The sequence below is a fragment of the Pleurodeles waltl genome, chromosome 4_1 (genome assembly GCF_031143425.1).
Source record: "Pleurodeles waltl isolate 20211129_DDA chromosome 4_1, aPleWal1.hap1.20221129, whole genome shotgun sequence".
Classification (NCBI taxonomy): Eukaryota; Metazoa; Chordata; class Amphibia; order Caudata; family Salamandridae; genus Pleurodeles; species Pleurodeles waltl.
This window is the reverse complement of record NC_090442.1, coordinates 656,465,464-656,484,868: the sequence shown is the minus strand read 5'-3', so window position 1 is coordinate 656,484,868 and position 19,405 is coordinate 656,465,464. Positions and strand designations below refer to the sequence as shown.

General features: G+C 40.1%; 1 protein-coding gene across 1 annotated transcript in view; it reads left to right on the top strand.

Moving 5' to 3' along the window:
* PLXNC1 (plexin C1) overlaps positions 1 to 19,405 on the top strand; it is a 449,291-nt gene that overhangs the window by 381,106 nt on the left and 48,780 nt on the right. The window contains exons 21-22 of the mRNA XM_069229118.1: positions 5,815 to 5,961; positions 10,809 to 10,989. Of these exons, the coding sequence (XP_069085219.1) occupies positions 5,815 to 5,961; positions 10,809 to 10,989 (328 nt within the window). The remainder of the gene's footprint in view (positions 1 to 5,814; positions 5,962 to 10,808; positions 10,990 to 19,405) is intronic.

The following is a 19,405-nucleotide window of genomic DNA, read 5'->3' as shown; positions in this document are numbered from 1 at the left end:
GGAGTCATGGTTAAATGGAGAGTACCCTTTTCTTACATGAGGAACAAGTCTCAGTCACACAGGCAATAAAGGAGATGCAGTGAAGTTTTCAATAAGTTTTATTAATAAGACTGCAATCTATTGTAAAATGCATGAGCTGCAATGATTAGGATAATGAACGAAGCAAGAAGCAAGAGCCGTGATTACAAAGACCCCCACCATCTTGCAATAACATGGAATAAAATGGAATGTAATCTCTAACATAAAGAGAGCTAGGTCTGATAAACCGAATCTGCCAGTACTGTGTCCATGAGAAGTGCCCCCCAACCCTCGTTACCTTGGAATGAGGTCTCTAGATCAGACTCCGTGGGGACACAAAGGCTGGGTCTGCATCAAGGCAACATGTGGCATAGATAGTGTTGATGGCATCTGGTAGGGATCCCTCTGATAACCTTGACTGCATGAGATGTATTTATACAGATCTAGTAGGACCCCTGATGCAGTTATATTCCCAAACAATGGATAAGAAGGCATGCTTGGGGCGGCAATTATATAAACAATTCCCTCCAAAAGTACATTATGTTCCTGCCACACGTAAGTGGGAAAGGGCCACAATGTGAATAACTACGTATATCACTTGTCTTTGACGGTGATAGTGACGCCTTCGCAGAGTGGCACTGATAACGTGAAATCAAAACATCTTCTTAACTATAAACACAGCAGCCATCTTGGAAGAAATAATTAAATAAATATGCTAAAACAGAGCAAGCTAAGTAGGTTAAAAGTCACAAGGTGACGGGGGCACAGGTCAACAAGCCAGATTGCTAAGCGAACTCCTGATTCCCAATAAAACTAAATAAGATCCACTACAATTCATGGATGGGAAGAGGAAAATACATGGTTTCACAGAACCGATACACAGAAAATCCTTGGTATCAAAGACCACATATATACTTAAACACATTGTATTTGTAGAGTTGGGCTTCCTTGTTGGAATATGGTGTTTTTTTCCAGAAATTTTCCTAGAAAACCTACTCATTTGTCTATAGACCACTTTAGGTGGCTGGTACTTAGACCTCTGAACATTGCCTTAACCTGATGGTAAACAATCAGCCTCTCCTGCATCACTAACTAATAAGTGTTCCTGTACAAAGGTTCTCTGAAGTGTCTGTGACGATATATGCCTGTAGCTTGTTATAAGGCATTGGAAATAAATAAATACAGCAGCAATTGTTTGAGACGCACATGTGGCACTCCACTAACCTTTCCCATTTCATAATGATAGCCTCAGTCAGGGTCGTTTCAGTCAATTGCTCAAATATCTACAGAGAGAATCTGCTTACAGCCCTGTTGGACTAATAGTAGGCAGCAGTAATGATGACAGGAAGCAGCTTCCAGCAGAAATGTTAGCCACATGCATGCAGTAGCTTGGTGGTTAGGGGTAGTGCAATGCAATTCCGGAATCAGTTCTCCTTAAGGAAGGAAAAAACAGCACCAGTCTCAGTACAGCATTTATTTCTAGACCTGAGAAACTATTAACAACCAGGTTATGATCTTCTAACAGTCCAACAAAAGGGCAAGAATAACCAGTTCTCTTTTAAATCACTGTACCACAATAGGCCCCAAGATCATAATACATTTGTGTATCCATTTGAACGCTCCTATTTTGTAAAGGAAATGGAAATGGGGCCATTGGAACTTTGAGGCAAAGGAGCACCAAATTATGTAGCAAATGTGAGTGTATCCTGCAACATTCACAAGGTACATTATGTGATCTTGCTAGCACAGGAGTTTTTAATAAAAAATATTTATGAATATTTATGTGTTTGATTGTTGAATTTGTTTATAAAATGCAATAATCTAGAGAAAAATAATGCACACGTTTGAGAATGTGACCATGTGAGTGGCTGCCAATGTTCACAAAGTGTACTTATTAATGGCTTATTAAAATGAAATGATGAGCTTATGTTTGATTAATGTAGTAATACATCATATTAAGGGTTATGTATTTTGTAGTAGCTTTATGAATTGTAGGCCTTACCTTAGCAGAGGTCTTGGCCTAGTTGAACAGCCTCTTTTCAGGCTGTATTTCTTAAATGTTTAATAAAATGTCTACTTAGAGTACTAAATTGTGATTTCCCACTGTGCTGACCTAATGTGCTCGTAGCTAAAAGTCTTTCTCATGAGAACTGCTTGCTAGAAGATGCTGTTCTTGCTAAATGTAACATTGTAAATGTACTGTGTATAAGACTGACTTTCTCAGGAGAGTACAATGAAGACACTGACTGGAACGTGCAGAAACGTACATAAAACGTTCTTTCAAGGTTTCGCATAGTGCCCTATTTTAATTTGGACTCTGGTTGGTAAGTCATTGGGAACATTAAAAAGTGGTCAAGGTGGCACAACAGCGCTTGATTGTCAATGCTTCGCCCAATCTAATGGAGAAACAAGAATATGATCATGGATATTTTTAAATGGGCAGCAGGCTACAGGTGCTGACTGGTTTTATGTTTAACTCTGTTTTTTTCAATCTTTATTTTTGCATTTTATAAAGAAGAGTTAACACGATTTCAAAGCGAAATTCAGCCCAGGTGTTATTCAACATCATTTGACTCTGTAGCTGTCAAAGCACTTCAGTCAGTGTTAACACGATTACAGTTCCCAGAGTGGTGAGGCATGCAGAGTACTGATGAGCTCAGAAGTACCCAGAATGGAGAGTGTGGACCTCCGTACACTGGTACTCCTCCATGCAGCGAAGCGGGGCCCTCTCGTTCTTGCTGGCTTGGTATGTCCTAAGCCGACCCCATACAATTTTTGTCTAATTTTTATTGGCTGTATGGAAGTGAAAGTACGTTTGAGCTCAACACACTGTGTTGCGTTGTTTATCCAAGCTGCTGTGGTAGGTGGAGGGCCACAGAGCCAGGTAAATGCTATTCTGCGCTCAGCTAGCAATAGGAGCATAGCAGGCAGTTTTCCAGTGCTTAGGGGGATTTTAGCAACATATCCCAGAAGTGCGACAAATGGGGATATATTGAGGTTGGTTGTGACATCAGTCAATATTTCATAGACAGCTTTCCAGAAACCATGGATCATGGGTCATTCCCAAGCTTGATGCATGAAGTCTGCAGTGGGGTGTGCACAGTGACAATTCCCAGAATTGATTTGATACAAGTCTGTGTACCTTTTAAGGGGTGTAATAAAATAAGGTTAATAATATGTAATGTATGAGTGTATGCCTGTACATCAACGAGAGTAATTTAATTTGTTTGCAACAATATGACCATCTCACTCCGTCTATATTATAACCCAGACCCAATTCCCACTGTTCCCGAGCTTGGTGAACTGTCTTAATGAATGCCTCCATTTATGAGGGTATAACAAAGACACCCATCCTCTGGTACTGGACGAGGCTATCATGTGTTTTAATAGAGTGAAGTTTGGTGGTTCATTGAAACGTTATAAAAAACGAGTTTGGTCCCCGCCATAATCTGTAGTATGCAAGAGCATTCATCATGGAGGAGGGTGCTGAAGCGTTAACATGTTCAAGTTATATCAACTCTCCATTTATTTAAAAGATTTCTCAGTCATAGTACGTTCTTCTTGGCTAGGAACTGTCTGATGATCCTTGCTTTTTTCAAGGTTAAAAAGGGGCTATTTGGCATTTGTTTTGTTGTCATTGTAGAACTGGCCAAACCTATATTCTTGCTGGAGGCCCGTATAGCCTAGTGTGTGCTGCAGAGTGTGTGGATCTCGAAAGGAGTTATAGGAGTGAATAACTATGAAAAACCCAGAAATTCAATATGTTAAGTTGGAGGAGGGAAAACAATAATTCAGGCAATAATTTAGTAAGGATCACTGGACTTAGCAGTCAGAAGCTAACTAGTGACACCACTAATGCAGGCCTGAAAAATGCAAGACAATAGGTTTTTGCTCTTTTCCTCATCCTTTGCAGGATGTTTATCACTTGACTATTAAGACGCCTCCTATGGAGTGTCAGTACTGCATCAGAAATTCAATAAAAAGCATCTGGATAGGAATTAAAGCTGCATAACTGTTTCCTTAGCTGCTAGCCTACTCATCAACCACCTCTGGATAAGCCTGTCAACAAACAATGAACAAACAATAATTCAGGCCAAAAATACAGGAGAAAACACACAATATTTAAAGGCACTTCCAGTGACAAGGAATTTCTGTTTCTCATTCACCAATCCAGAGTCACCAACAGCAAGGACTTATGAATGCCCATTTGTCTGATGAGACCTATTGAGACATCATTGACTGTAGATGTTCCCTTTTAAGCCAATTCTGTTCCATCAGAATTACATCCTCTTTCAATGCCTAATTTGTAAAAGAATAAGTGCCGGTACCCAAACGTTTGCTTAGAGGTCCACAGCTTCCACTTTCGAATGTCGTGGTTGCCTAATACCAAAACTGCATAGTCTTGATTTCACTTCACACCTCTTTACTCCGCCACCAGACACTCCTGGCTAAGAGCCCATCGACATTCACTGGTGGGCATCATTACTCGCTCCACCGTGGAGGGGTGGGTGCCTGAGATGGGTTATGACCGGAAGTGGTCATGGGGTATGCGACGGAGAGGTGGGGATAAAGTAATATCCTTTAAAAGTAGGCAATCGCCTGGTGGCCTCCCTCTTAGTCCCCTGATGTGCTGCGACACAGAGGTCGCTTACTGAGTCTTGCCACCCACCCACCCCACCACGTCTACATTAGAGCCCATTGCAGCCGAATAATTGCACTGATTCTTGAGGGCACTAAGTTGCCCAGTTGGCTGCCTCCTTTGGGAGAAGTCTTGCAGGGGTGAGGCTAGTTGCTGGTGGCACTACACTTCCACCCCTATCTCGGGTACCCAGGAGATTATGTAGGGCGTGACCAAGTGTCACTGGATGCCCGGGCAGGGGTCAATGCGCTATGCGATCTCAGGAGCTCTGAGAAACGTTTGATGTGTCACTTTATCTCACATGGTCTTTCTGTGCTATGCTGCCCCCAAATGAGGATGTAAATAGGATATGTGTAATTCCGTGTTCATGTTTGCTGTGTATTTTGCTATATTTTCTACTGTGTAATGTTGTTGGTTGCAGTGGTTGTTATATCACCTTGTTTCATGTGAAGTAAAATTTGCCACACCCTAATCCAAGAAGTTGAGTCTGTTGCCTTTGTGGAGGTAGAGAGGACTGCGTAGTTTGTAAGGGTGGTTGACCCCATACTCATTGCACGAGGGAGCACACTACTTCCTTTTATCTAACTCTTGCAAGTTCTTCTTCATCCCTGATTTCTCCCTTGCCACTTTCTGTGTTTCCCCTTCTTGTGCTGTTCTCACTGTTGCTCTGGTTCAAAATTGGAAGAGAACAAAATTGCCGGTCCCAAAAAATGAATGCCGCTTCACCTACAACCACTAGCTCACACTAAACTCTGTCCACTTTGAAGATTGCGTACAGTACTCACCTTCCAACCCGTTGTAGCTAAGCTGTGTGTGATGTTCGGAGCACCTGCCCTAAGTTATTTAGGGTCATGCATATTAGTATCATGAGTTCTGTGTGAGTTCTGTGTGTATGGCTGGCCACCAGTCCTTTAAGATAGTTTTGTCTGGCACATCTGTGTAGGATGTGGAATCAAGATTATTTGTTGATCACCTGCACTGATAATTAAAGAGCAGGGTTACATTGGATTTGTTATTTTTATCGGATCACAATAAAATTATCGACACTGCTATAATGTAACGTTTTAGTGAGAACTCTGATGATGTAATATGCTTGTTACGAATTGATAAATTTGGGACAGGCCAATTTTTGTTGTTTTTGCTTTTTTTTGGTTTAGGAGACTGTCGGCGAGCCCCTGTACATGCTTGTGACCACGCTGAATCAAAGAATCCATAAAGGCCCAGTCGATGCCATATCTTGCAAAGCACTGTATACCCTGAATGAAGACTGGCTGCTGTGGCAAGTGTCAGAATTCAACACTGTGGTATGTTCTTCCAAACCACTTCCTAATATTAATTACAAAAAGAACATATGAGAACTCACAACGGTAAAATTATATTAAGGTTTGAGTTGGTAGTCCCTAGACAATATCATGCCATAGGTCCTCACAACAATATGACATGCCTGTTTCTTTTACTGAGAAATTTTATAAAATCCCTTTGTTTAAATACATAATGGTTTGTGCCAGATAACACTGCAGTTTACAGTAATAGCAATTCCGTTGTGAATATATCTTCTTCAGTGCAAGTGATGACTACAGGGAGACTTTACACTCTCTACCAGTCAGTGCTTATTTTGAGCTGGTGTTTGTCAGTGAGGGTCATCAACTCTTATTTTTGGGGACCTGCACTTTCTTTTTCGCATCAGGTATTTAGCAAGTGCAAGCGAGGGTAAAGTGGACAGATGGAGGAAGAGAAAGACTCAAAACTATCACAGAGGCAGAAAGCAGAAACCTGCAGGAGCGAGAAGAAAGGGCAGGGAGTGTCTAATAGTAGATGAATGACTACCAGCTGTGGTATTTGGTGTGCCAACATTTAATTGCACCAGGCTCCGGCTTCTGATCAGAGCTTTGGGCATCAGCACCCTTTTTTCACAAATTAGGCATTGCTACCAGTCCTTAAATGGAGCCAATGGTTGCAGGGCGTCTGAGAAAAAAATAAGACACAGCCATATGGCAAAGTTTCAATTGTTTTATTGTCAAAAACAAAACCCCAAAGTGGGATTTTTTGGGGAAAATAAAAAAAACAATGCCCCCCTCACTATGGGAGTTTTGTAATTGTTATTGCCCCTTACAGACAGGGTTTTCCTGGTGGTGACTGGCAGTGAAAACTGACCTGTATGATCACCCGTCTAAATTAGGTGGACAAGGTCAATGTCCAACTGCCCTTACTCAGTCGGGATGTTGGAGGGTCTAACCATGGTGGACATGTAATAGCCTTCACTACATTTACACTAAAGGTCTGCCCACTTTTATATGTGTCTGGTGGATCATTATGTTGGCAGGAGGGTACTCCATTGCAATAGATCGGAATGCCCTTTCATATAAGTTGGGTCATGAGTCTTTTCAGCAAATCTAAGTTTTCCAGACACATGCTTTGCTCTGACAAAAGAAAAATAGAAGAGCTCTATCTCCAGTCCAGGAAGGTGTGTCCGTTCTGGAGCCTTTTAGACAAACAGCTCTGATAACAGCTTATGGGTTTGCCTCATGCCACTGAGGGGTGCACCTTATTTGTCATTAGCAGCATCCTTGGGCTATTCCAGGTGCCATAAAAAGCAGATCCTCTCTGAACAGAGGGAGCAGTTGGTCTAATCAAGTCTACTGTTCTTGTTTCACAGTATAGGTCTTGCCAGACACGGGAATGTTGAAGAGTTCAGTAGCATTGCCTAGATTTGCTATTGATGAGCCTATGTAACATTTGCCCAACTCTCTGGCTTCAAAGTGACGGGTGGATACAGAAGCCAAGGATGCAGCATTTTAGAGCCTTACTAGGGTGCTCTGCCTGGACCTGATGGTTCTGGAACATCATTTGACGGTTCATAGAATGCTAAGGCGAATGCCCATAATGTAGTCTTTGGTACTCAAGCTAAAGTTCATAATGGGAGTCAGTCTGTAACACTATTGAAGATAGGCAACAAATTCCTGGGTATCACTGCCCTCTGTCAAATTGCATCCTCATTTAGAGGGTCAGTATGGCATAGGTAATTGGATTATACATTTTGCAGAATAAAAAACAACTTTTATATTAAGCAGGGGGGTGGAGAAGAAGAACTTTCTCAGGCTATCCATGGTTTGCAAGATAAAGTTGTTCAAACACATCTACTGATAGCAACATAAATGAAGTTGTACTACCGAAGTCTCTTGAAAACTATGGACCAGGTGTATTACTATACTAGTTGCAAAAAGTGCTTGCGATTTGTGAGCAGTCTTTTTGAGACCAGACCTGACTTCTGCACACTGCTTAGGTACTACTAGGTCAGTTTGCAAAATTCCAAATTAGAGTGGGCCCCAATCCATCAAAACTCATTAGTGTTCATAAGGTAAGTAAGTCACAAATTCCATCTCACTCCTATTGGTGGTAAATCACATGGATGCTGACCCGCAGTGGTCAGCAGGCAACCATGTTTGTGAATGCTTTTTATTAAAGATTTATTTTAAAGAAGCCAGATTTCCTCAAAGACAACAGGGCTGCTTTTTTTTAAACATGTTTTTCAATTGTTTCTATGAGAGTTGACAGTGGGCCGTTGGACCAAAGCCTACTCCTCGTGGAACTTTTACAAGATTTTACAAAGGGGTAGTGATCTTTTGCCTTTTGCAAATAGGTTACCACCCCACTTTGGAAGTCAGTACCTTTTCAATAGTTTGTGACAGGAATTCCAATTGCAAAGCATTGATACATCCACTATCGATTTGGGACGCTTGTAACATGCCCTGTTCAAAAATCAAATCTGTAGCTAGCCGATACCCTGTATAAAAGTGTTGGTAGTTCTTTGCTGGGACCAAAAATGGGACTGGTACATAACCAAAAACATGTTTGCGTTACAGGCTCTGAATTGGAGTGTTTGCTACTGCAAAATATTTTTGTATATCTGGTCCTATGCATTATACATATTACTATTGAAGCTATTGTCTTCCACTTTGGAGTGAAGCTGCTACTAACTCCAGACAGAGGTTCAAAATAAGATGCAGTTTTGCATTAGGGCTCAGGAAATTAGACATCTTACCATTTTGCTATTTTCAAAGGCCTTCAGGAATCCTCTGATGTATGTACAGTACAGAAATAAATGCTATTTCCAGGGCTGTATTTTAAAAACCGAGGTCATTTTTACCTTTTTCAGTCATTCAGTGGAAACCCCCCCCTTGGTTTAGGTGTCTTGTGCTACAAGGAGATCAAATGTGTTTTCAACTTTTCAACTTTACCTTCAGACACAGAGGGCCTGACTTAGATCTTTGCAGATCTAATACTCCGTCACAAATGTGACTGGTATCCAGTCTGCCGTATTACGATCTCCTTAGGATATAACGGGACAGTAATACAGCAGTAATACAGCAGACAGGATATCCGTCACATGTGTGATGGAGTATTCCCCTCCTCCAAGACCTAAATCAGTCTCAGAGTCAGTGAGGATGAATTCTGTGGCAAAAAATTATGTCATATTAGTATTCATTGTCGCAAATGTCAGAGAAGGCAGCTGGCAACACACGTATTTGTGATTGGAACGGGCTTAATTCTTTTGATTTTAATAATAGGGAAATGGCTACATTTCCAGCGATGATGTGTCATTCTTGACTTAGAGGGTCGTGATTGGTGTCTGCCATGCATATGCAATTGTTATAAAGCTTAGGAATATAGGTTGAAGTCCCTGTCTCTTCAGAGGCCCATGTGTAGCAAAGGTCAACCCTTCGTTTCACAAACCCCACGAAAGTAATATTCCAGGGCTAAAAGACCACCTAACCACAAATGACAGCTCATGCTTCGGCTACAGTTGCCAACGGTGAACTGCTTTGATAATGTTGGGAAGCTTAAGAATGACTCATTGGAGTATGAGAGGCCGGCATCATGCCAGTTAAGTTCTCCGGATTATGATAAAGGGGGTGAGTTTTCCATTCAGCTCCTTCACATTTGCCGCCTCTGTAAAACTAAAGTTCAGAGGAGGCTGGCTGTTAGCGAAAGTGCTGTTTATATTATAAAAGTAGGCTGTAGATACAAGAATATCACTGGATAATGTAATCTCCTTCGTATGTGGGAACTCTGCCACACCTAGATCAAACTAGTTTGAAACTGTAAGCAGATAAGGTCAGTTTAGGGTCTACAGAGCTAGAGGCCAAGTAGAGTCTACACTGCCTTTGGAAGACAGGAAACGGGCAGACCGGATGAGTCTGTCCTTAGCCGAGATCCCTAAACGCGGCAACATTTGAACTCAGCTGTGCATTTGAGGGGGTATGCGTTCTGTTTATGTTCACATATTTTTATTACCAAATAAAAAAAGTCTTATTATCCTAAACATTGGGCTCCTTGCTGTGCATGCGCCCTCCGGTTACATCACTGAAGAGATTATGGTGGATGTAGAAGGCAGCAGTCTGTTTGGGTCCCACCAATGTTGAATACACCAGTTGCTTGTTGCAAAACTGAGATGTCATGATTGGATTTTAGTACAAACAAAGTAACTTTTCTCCCATAAAGGACCACATCACAGTGAGCAAGTTGGCAGTGATTCCCAGTATTGTCTTTCTATGTATTCTAACATTGTCAAACACCTTTCTGCTCAGGTATTCAGTAAATCATATGCATTTTAAAGTGTTTAAATCATTAAGTGGGGTAATTAGTTATATCTTGAGAGTTTATACAGAGGGCTTCGTTAGACCTAGCCCTCTGTTTAGGGTCACCCCCAAACTTTTTGCCTTCGCACCTCCAGTTTTCTGAACCCGTTTTTCTTGACTTTAAGATTGTACACTTTACCACTGCTACGGCAAATATGCTTTGCATATTTCACTTTTTTACTATTTTTAACTATCCTTCATGGGTGTTAGGAGCAGCCCAGCAACACAATGGGCGACTCCCAATGGCGCAAGCAATATTGCACTCGGAATTAAACTCTGAGTGAAATAGTGCAAGTCATAATGACAAGTCGGAATGAGGCTTCTGACTTTAATAAAGTAACACATCCAAGCATCGGATGTAAGCTTAAATTGTTCACCGCACACTTGAGGGTAAAAGTGTGTCACAGGAAAATGTTCAAAACTAGGTTTATTCTACTCTTCACGTCTGAGTACAGCATTCTTAGCTTCCTGCTCCAGAACTCGTCTAAAACTGTGTTTTTTTTGTCTTTCAGACTTTAAATGTCGATTTCCCCAAACTCTCTGAGAGTGAAAGTGAGGAAGACTACAGTCAGAATATTCCAGTGAAAGTCCTCGACTGCGACAGCATTGGGCAAATCAAGGAGAAGATCTTTGAAGCTTATTTAAACAAGAATGGTTACCCATATGGTCTTCAACTATGCGAGGCAAGCCTTGGTAAGGACATTATTATAGGCATTTGATGTACCCAGGTACTAGCAACATAAACAGCAGGAGTATCTGAAACACAGGGTGTATCACATAGGCCACACAGACGTACCCACACTGTATGAGTGTGCATGAGCACTGGTCCAAATGAAAGCTGAAATGCATTGTCTTAAAACCATTGCAGATGTTACCTAAAAAATATGTCCCGACTTAAGCCATCATTCTGATTAGCATGGCATTTTCACATGTGGCATGTGCTACGCCCCGTCAAATCTGGCAAAACATATAATTGAAAAAGGCCCAGATTTCAGGAGCTACCAGTAGAAGGTGGTACAATAACAAAGTTTTGCCGGTAAGGCCTCATTCCATAAGGGACAACTTGTGATATTGAGGTTAGTCCGCACCCCAAAATTAATGATAAGCATGGTGTTGGTAATTTCCCTCATCAGATTTACTGACGCACTTATAACGAGGGCCCAAATGGAGCTGCCAATAGCACAGGTTACTGTTATCCTGTTGACAATCACTTCTTCAACTTCAGAAACATGAAACTCTGGGTCGCCATTACTGATATTAAAACATGTGATCTGCAAGATACAGACAGCTCTGCACAGAAGACATATTGGTCCTCATAGTTAATTTCATCTTTTAATAAAAGCTGTGCTTTGCTTTAATTTACAACAGCATCTTGTAAATCTGGTTTTAAATCTCTCTATTTAGGGCTCAGAGATTCTCTATCCTCTTGATTCTTGGTCATTGACACTTGTTACTGATGTTCACAATTCTTCTTTCAACTGCATGTAGTGCATTCACATTGATTCTTCACACCTGTCAATATATCCACGTACATAGCTAAGGCTCTTAAAGCCACTGAAGAGAAGGTGAGCCTTCAAATCTACGTAGAGGCATACATTAAAGAAGGCAGCTCACAGCTGAGTGTCAACTTCTAGCTGCTGCCAGACCTACGGTGTGGATGGGCCCTTACTGCAGTGTTCAATCAGACATGCAGAACACACCACTGGGTGCCTTTGAACATGGCACGTTGGAAGAGCGGGATCATACATTACATTTGGGCTACTTTTGGCTGGCTACGGTGCAGTAGGACTTGCAGTTTCCCTATGACAGAACTTTCATTATGAGTTTAGAATGGTAATCTCTCTACCTTCAACCACTGAAGAAGTTAGAAACCATGTGCATTATGTCCTTAGAAGCCTGAGGGGGCTGTCTGTGTTTAACTTCTTCTGAAATTTAGTAAATGTATTTGTGTGGTGCATATGTTCCAGTATTTTAATTCGGGTTTTATTAATTATGAAAGGGTATTGTGGTTTTATAGGTATCTGGTAACTAGTGTTATGCTAACTCTGAGTCACAAAATAAAAATAAATGTATCCTAACTATGAAGTTAATTAACTTTCATTAATCATGTGATGATGTGCCGAAAACACATCCCAAATATAGAGTATTTTCAGAATTATTAAAGTAGCATAGTAGCATGTAGCCCGGTATATATCCACCTGTATTATGAAGAAATTAAAAGTGCGGCACGATTGAAGACAACAACATAACTGTCTTAACCATATAGGCTAATGATAATTATTTTGGGATGGTAGATTGGACAGTTATACTAACTTGTTTTAGGTCTTTGGGGACCTATAGTAGACTATGCCAATACTAATAGTAGGCTTTGGGCCAGCTCACTGATTATTGTTTTTTGGCTATATTCTCAGTCTCATTTACTTGCTTCTTATTCAATATTTTTACTTCCTCTTTCTGCGTTTGTCTGTAACGGGAACACAGCTTCTGTAAAATCGTTTTCACTGGATGACTTGTATTCTTTCACTGCTTGCAATGAGATAACTATTTTTTTTTCATATGCTTTCAGCACACCAAGTAGATGCATTTGTTTTCTTGCTTTCTTCCTCTTTCTCCTGTGCACTACTTTCTCCTTCACCCTCCTGCCAGTTGCACTCTGTGCTGTCCTCTCACACCCCAAATCGTCTATTGCGTCCCACCTACCGTTCTTGGTGCTGCTCAGGCGTTTTTTCCAACTCCAATGTTCTGTAGTTTTTAGTTGTTCCTTCCCCTTGCTCCTCCATGTTCCACTGCCCCACCATGTCACGCTCTGCTTTTGATTTACTATCCTGCCCTTGCAGCTCTTCCATTACTTACCCACCACTCTTTACTTGGTGGTAATTTGCAACTAGTACTTTTCTGTCCAGTGTGGAATTTTGCCAACAAACCTACGTATTAATAGGTCATTTAAAAAATTTTAAAACTCCAAACTGTAGTGTGTACAATTCAGCCTTGCGCATCAAAATTCAGAGGTATTTTGCAAATTGCAACTCAATACGATTGGATGCCATCACAAGAAAGACATTTTTAATGCAGCCTGTTTTCCTTAGAAGAAATCAGATTGTGCCTAAATGGAAACGTTTTTTAAAAAGTTTATTTTAGAGTTGGCAGTGGTTCTGTGGACCACTACCTCCTCTTCAACAAACGTTTTTTTAACATTCATAAAGGAGAAGGGGTCCCCAAGAGACCCCTTTGCTTTTGCGAATGAGGTACCACCCCAACTGGGGGGAGGGGCAATAACCCATTTGCTATTACGCTATCCGCTATTTCAGACCTCAACCATTGATACATAGGGGTAGGAATCACTATTTGAAAGGGACGACTACAACATGCCTCTTCCAAAAATTTATTCTTTATCTATTTCTAAACCCATTTTAGGAGGTGGTAAAAAGGTATGACTGCTAAAGTGGGTTTAGTATATTATAAAAAACATTTTAACAGTCACAACTTTCAAATCAGAGAGTTTGCAACCAAAAAAATGCTTTGTACATATGTTGAAAGATGGATGCATACGACAATACAATTTAGAACAAAGGTAGTGCACCACAGCCAATATTATAGAATGTCCAATTCTTTAGTTTATAGTTGTGCAAATCTTCTTTTATTCTTTTTTTGCTTTCCTCTTTCTTTATCCAATAATACATGTATTCACAACAGCAACAGCCAACGCGTTTTGTCCTCTCACATAGGACTTCTTCAGGGCTGTAATGTAACACATATAATACACATTCAATAAAACACTTAACAGTTCGTGATGCATCCAAATACACTGTTACGTCAACACATAGTGGACCACAATATTTTAACAAACACATAAATTCACAAATTCTCTAAAAGAAAAGAAGAAACCGGCAAGGGACTAATATAATTCATACCTAAAACACAGAAGTACAAATATTAAAACTACATATAAAAAGACATAGAAAAGTACAAATGTAATACACATGAAAAACATCCACAAACATGAACAATGTACACAATGCTAAAACATTATCAAGAACGTGCCCCTGAAAAATCATCAATACAAAAATATTTATATATATATATATATATATATACCTACAAATTATTAAGAAATATATAAAACACACCCTCACATTCACCCTGCTAAATTGTATCAGTTAACCACAGTCTTAATGAGGCACAATTCATTTACCGGTGATAGCTTAATACCAATTATCCAAACCTTATAATAATAATAATAGAAAAACATACCAATTCGCAACTCATAGTATGGGAACAATTTCATGAGACCTACCTAAACAATTGGCTTCAAATTCGATTGATTTTATCGTTGCTCTTAAATCGTTCATACCTCCAACATAAGATTCTACTATACATGGAAAATAATTCTTTATCGCCTATTTGCATCAAGAAAATCTTCATTTCCAAATGCTATTAACAAAATTGTAAATAAAGTGTGCAGATTTGATCTTATGGTCCAAAAATGATTTTTATATAAATATAGAGAAAGAACTGAAATCACCAATTCATCTGCTCTCATATATAATCAAAAAGAAGTGAGCAATCTTTGCAGTACCCATTATCTACTCATTACCACCATGGTTCATAGTATAGCGTGTGTTAAAATTGTCATTCAAATATCTCATATACCTCAACAGATTGGACCATACAACAGTATCGACATGCATAAAAGCACTGATACAAACACGATATGACAATACAACCCAGCAGCTATCTGGAAAGTATAGAAAACACTGTTTTCTTTAAGCACTGCACTCTCAGTATAGCCACCCTGTTGTCTGCTGCAACAGTATGATTGATGAGCATCATCATGTTGAATCTTCCCCTCTGCCAGTTCAGTGTCTGGTTGTCTGTTTTATATATGCTTCAGATCATAAATATGAATTTGTTCACTCTTTTTAATATATTACTTTTGAGTCGGATACGCCTAATAAAAATGTATAAGCACATTTCTGGTTACATGATGAGTTTTTAGTTCTATATGAAATGTGCTTCTCTTTCACAACCAATTGATCTCAGATGAAGGGACCTGTGTTGTCTCAAAAGTGGGGATGTTCTGAGTTCTTAACAAATTGCTTTGGTTGCAAAGTTTTGCTTGTGACCTCTAGGCAAAAATGATTTTTCATTTTGAACAGTCCTTTTGTTATTTGTGTTAGATTAAATTACGTATTTTACTAATAATGATTGAGAGGAAATTGAAGAGACACATTTCTCACAGATGATCTGTTCAATAAATAAATAAATAACTTTATTTCGGCTAAAAGCCATCAAAGTATCCAGTAACCAACAACAATCACCGTACAATACAATTATAAATGAATAAAAACACAAACTCCACATAAAACATTAAAAATAAGCAATAATTTTGCTAGGTAAAAATGTTAAAGCTCAATTTTTAAAACAGTTTGGAGCAACTAACTAAGTTGTAAAATCCTGGGGGCCAGGCTAGACTTGATTCCATATAGTACTCTGTTTCTTCCTACAATAGTCTAAGCTAAAATGGGCTATTAATACACATAGTTATAACAATAATACAAACTTAATGTCAGAATTCCTTTTTCCTTTAACAGGCAAGCCTTCGTAATTCTGTGGCCATAATGATCGGTTGTGACCTAGGATGATTATGACTGATCCAATCAGTCAACAATGTTTCCTCTAGTTCTTATGGCCCATGCGTTTTGTAGGTACCTAGCAACGGCAAAAAACACCTTATCGCTTGTGTCGCTTGCAAGGATTCGCAAGGATGTGTTATACTCCCTTATCCCCATTAGTCTTCATAAAGGGATTATCCACTTCTTCCTGGACACCGAATATCTAGGACAGAAAAACATAAAATGGGCCAATGTCTCTGGTTGCTCAGGACAGAAGTGGGAGAAACTCGGCTTGTGGACCTCCTTGCACCATCTTGCAGTGAATGTGCTAAGAGGCAAAGTTCCTAACCTTAATTTAATAAAAAGGGTTTTAACATAGGGGGGATTAATATTATCCATATAAGCCTCAAACTTGGGGCTGCATTTGTGGTCCAAAAACAGTAATGTCCTACTACCTGGTCCTTTTTGGACCAAAGCTGAGTCAAAATGAATTCCCAGTAACACCGCCTTATTCGTCCCTTTGCTTCCTTTGTTAGGTTGTGGGGGGTCACTCCACACCTCATCCACTTTGATGAGTTGGCACATGTCTCTAATATGTTTAAACCAGCGAATTTTTAACACGTCACGGTCCGCTAGAAACTCGGCAACTGCTGCTTGGTAAGGGGACAGGTATTCGGATGTCCAGAGGTGGACCCAATACATGAGCGGTGTTAAGGCAGCCTCGCTGTGGATCTTATTTAGGGCTAGATCAAATCTAAGGGGTAAGAGTGGAGTACTTGTAAGTAAACGCAGAAAATTACGCGTAAAGCGATTTTCCACTGTCGTCAGGCAACTAGAGTTGCTATGCCCCCATAATTCAGCACCATAAATTGAGGCAGCCACAGCCACTGCCTTGTATACCGTGATAGCGGGGGAAATTTACCCCTCTGTGGAGTTAGCGATTTTTCTCGCTATCATGGCTGACCTCTGTCGCAGAGTAGACACGCTCTTTTCAATCTGTGTCGTCCACCGTTGGTCATCCGATATCCTAATCCCCAAATAATCAAACTGACTGACTCTCTCTATCGATTGGCCTACCAAAGTCATTTTCCCCCTAAAGGACTTATGAGGATTAAATTTAGTCTTGGAAGAGTTTATCTCTAGGCCCCTCTTGATGAAAAATTTAGAAAAGGCGGCGAGTTCGTTTTGGAGGCCCATTGGGGCTTGTGAGATCAATAAGGTGTCATCTGCAAACATTAAGATAGGAACAGGGGTTCCTGCTAACTTTGGGGCGTCGTGATGGCAGTGCATCAGCTGGTCGACCACACCATTGATGTAAAGATTGGACAGCGTGGGGGCCAGAACACACCCCTGTCTAACCCCCCTGTCAATAAATATGGCTTCTGTCAAGTTACCACCATGTGACCAGCGTACTTGGGCTTGCATGCCCTTATGAAGACACCTAATCAATTTTAACATTTCGCTATCAAGTTTGTAGGTCTCAAGGACGTTCCACAATAGATCCCTTGGGACCATATCAAATGCAGCTTTTAGGTCGATGAAGGCCACATACAAATGGCCCTTGGTTAATGACAGATGTTTCCAACAAAGAAGGTTAAACCTAAATGCCTGATCGATTGTGCTCATGCCCTTCTTAAACCCTGCCTGAAGGTCAGAGAGAATATGTGAGTCCACTATCCACACCTGAAATCTGGCCAAGATTTGCTTACAAAAGACTTTTTGGCTAATGTCTATTAAACGTATTGGCCTGTAGTTGGAAGGAAGTTCCCTTGAGCCCTTTTTAAAAACGGGGATTATAATCGCTCCTTGCCATGTGGAAGGGAACCCCCCACCTCTCAGAATCTCATTACTAAGTGTGTTTAAATATAAAGACCCGGTTCTAGGTCGGGACAAAAACAAGTCACCGGGGATGCCATCCAGCCCTGGGGCCTTTCCTTTGCGTAACGTCAGGAAGTGCCAGGGTTGTTTCTTTTAAAGAAAAAGGGTCCAGATCAAATTTAAGAGCAGTGGCTAACCCAGAAGTAAGTCGACAATGGGGCCCCTCGAGAGGTGGCGAGACAGTAGAGCTACTAATTTGAGCCACACTATACACAGCGCCGAAATGAGACACCCAGAGTGCTGGCAGAATTGCTGGGTAAGTCTCTGTGGAGTCAGAATATCCTTTATCTGCCACTAATTTCCAGAACAATTTTGTGTCCTTTACTTGTAAAGCGTCTACCATGGCCTTCCAGTGTTTGGATTCCCACTCTTTTTTTGCGTTTTTCAGCTCAGTTTTGTATGCAAACCTGGAGGCAGATGATCTGTTAATCCAAATAGAAGCACAATGAGATTTAGCTGTCTATAATATGAAACAAGGAATCCTTTTGATGTAGAGGAATAACTATGTGCTTCCAGAAGAATCCAAAGAGAGTAGCAATTGTTTGTTGCTAACCACGATGAAGAAGCAGTTTTCCTGCTAAACACTTGACTGCTTATCTCAACACTGGCTGTAAACAGGGCTGCAAATCTCACCATTGGACACTAATATTGAACTGGCTTGTTCTCCATTAGGAAATCTAAGCGCTACGCCATGAGATCTTAAATACGGATGTTATCATTTCTTTTCATCTTTTGATGTTATGTTTTAAATGTGCTTAACTGTGTCACATATTTCTCTAAATTAACTTTATGAAAAGATGACTCATTGGATAATAAAGTTTGTTTTTTATGATGTGTTGTACTTCTAAGCAATATTGACTTATAGTGCACTGATACAGTTGAATTGTCACTGAAACCTTCTCTTTTTAGTTACAATGTGACCTGTAGTGTATTTCTGATCTATATCCTATCCAAAAGCCCAACACTATACTATAGTCTCAGAAGCTGTTTTGCTAGATATACTATGTACATCTTTTGTCAGTCAAGTCAGAAATATTACGTCAATACCTAAAATATACATATCAAGATGCACTTGTGACTTTTTATCCCCGCTATTGTGTCATTAAAAAAAAGAAAAAACTATCTTCTTTATCCTTTCTTTTCTTCAATTTCTATGTCCCTTCTTTTTCACGTTTTCTTTCTTATCCTTCATTCTTTTTCTTTTCTTTCATTTTCCTCCTTTTTGTTCCTTCCCTTATTCGTCCAGTTGCTTTTTCACTTTTTCCAATTTTCCTTTGCTTTTTCTCTTTACTTTTTGTCCTTTCTTTCCATTCCTTCCTTTATTACACGCTTTCTTACCAGCTTCATTTTTAGGTATGCCAGCTTCATGTTATCCCAAAAAAGCATCATAAAAATACAAACATATATACACAGACATACCTACACAGAGGGACTTACAGTCAGACCTCCGAAATCCACTGGTCTGTTGCTGTGCCATTCACATTTTGTTTCACCCACCACAGCCTAGAGTATAGGGCAGTATCTTTTGCAAACACACACTTTCAGAAAGTGGTAGTTTTACGTTTTTGTACTTTTAGATTTCTATTCTTTGTTGCATATATAGTTGCAAAAACAGTCAA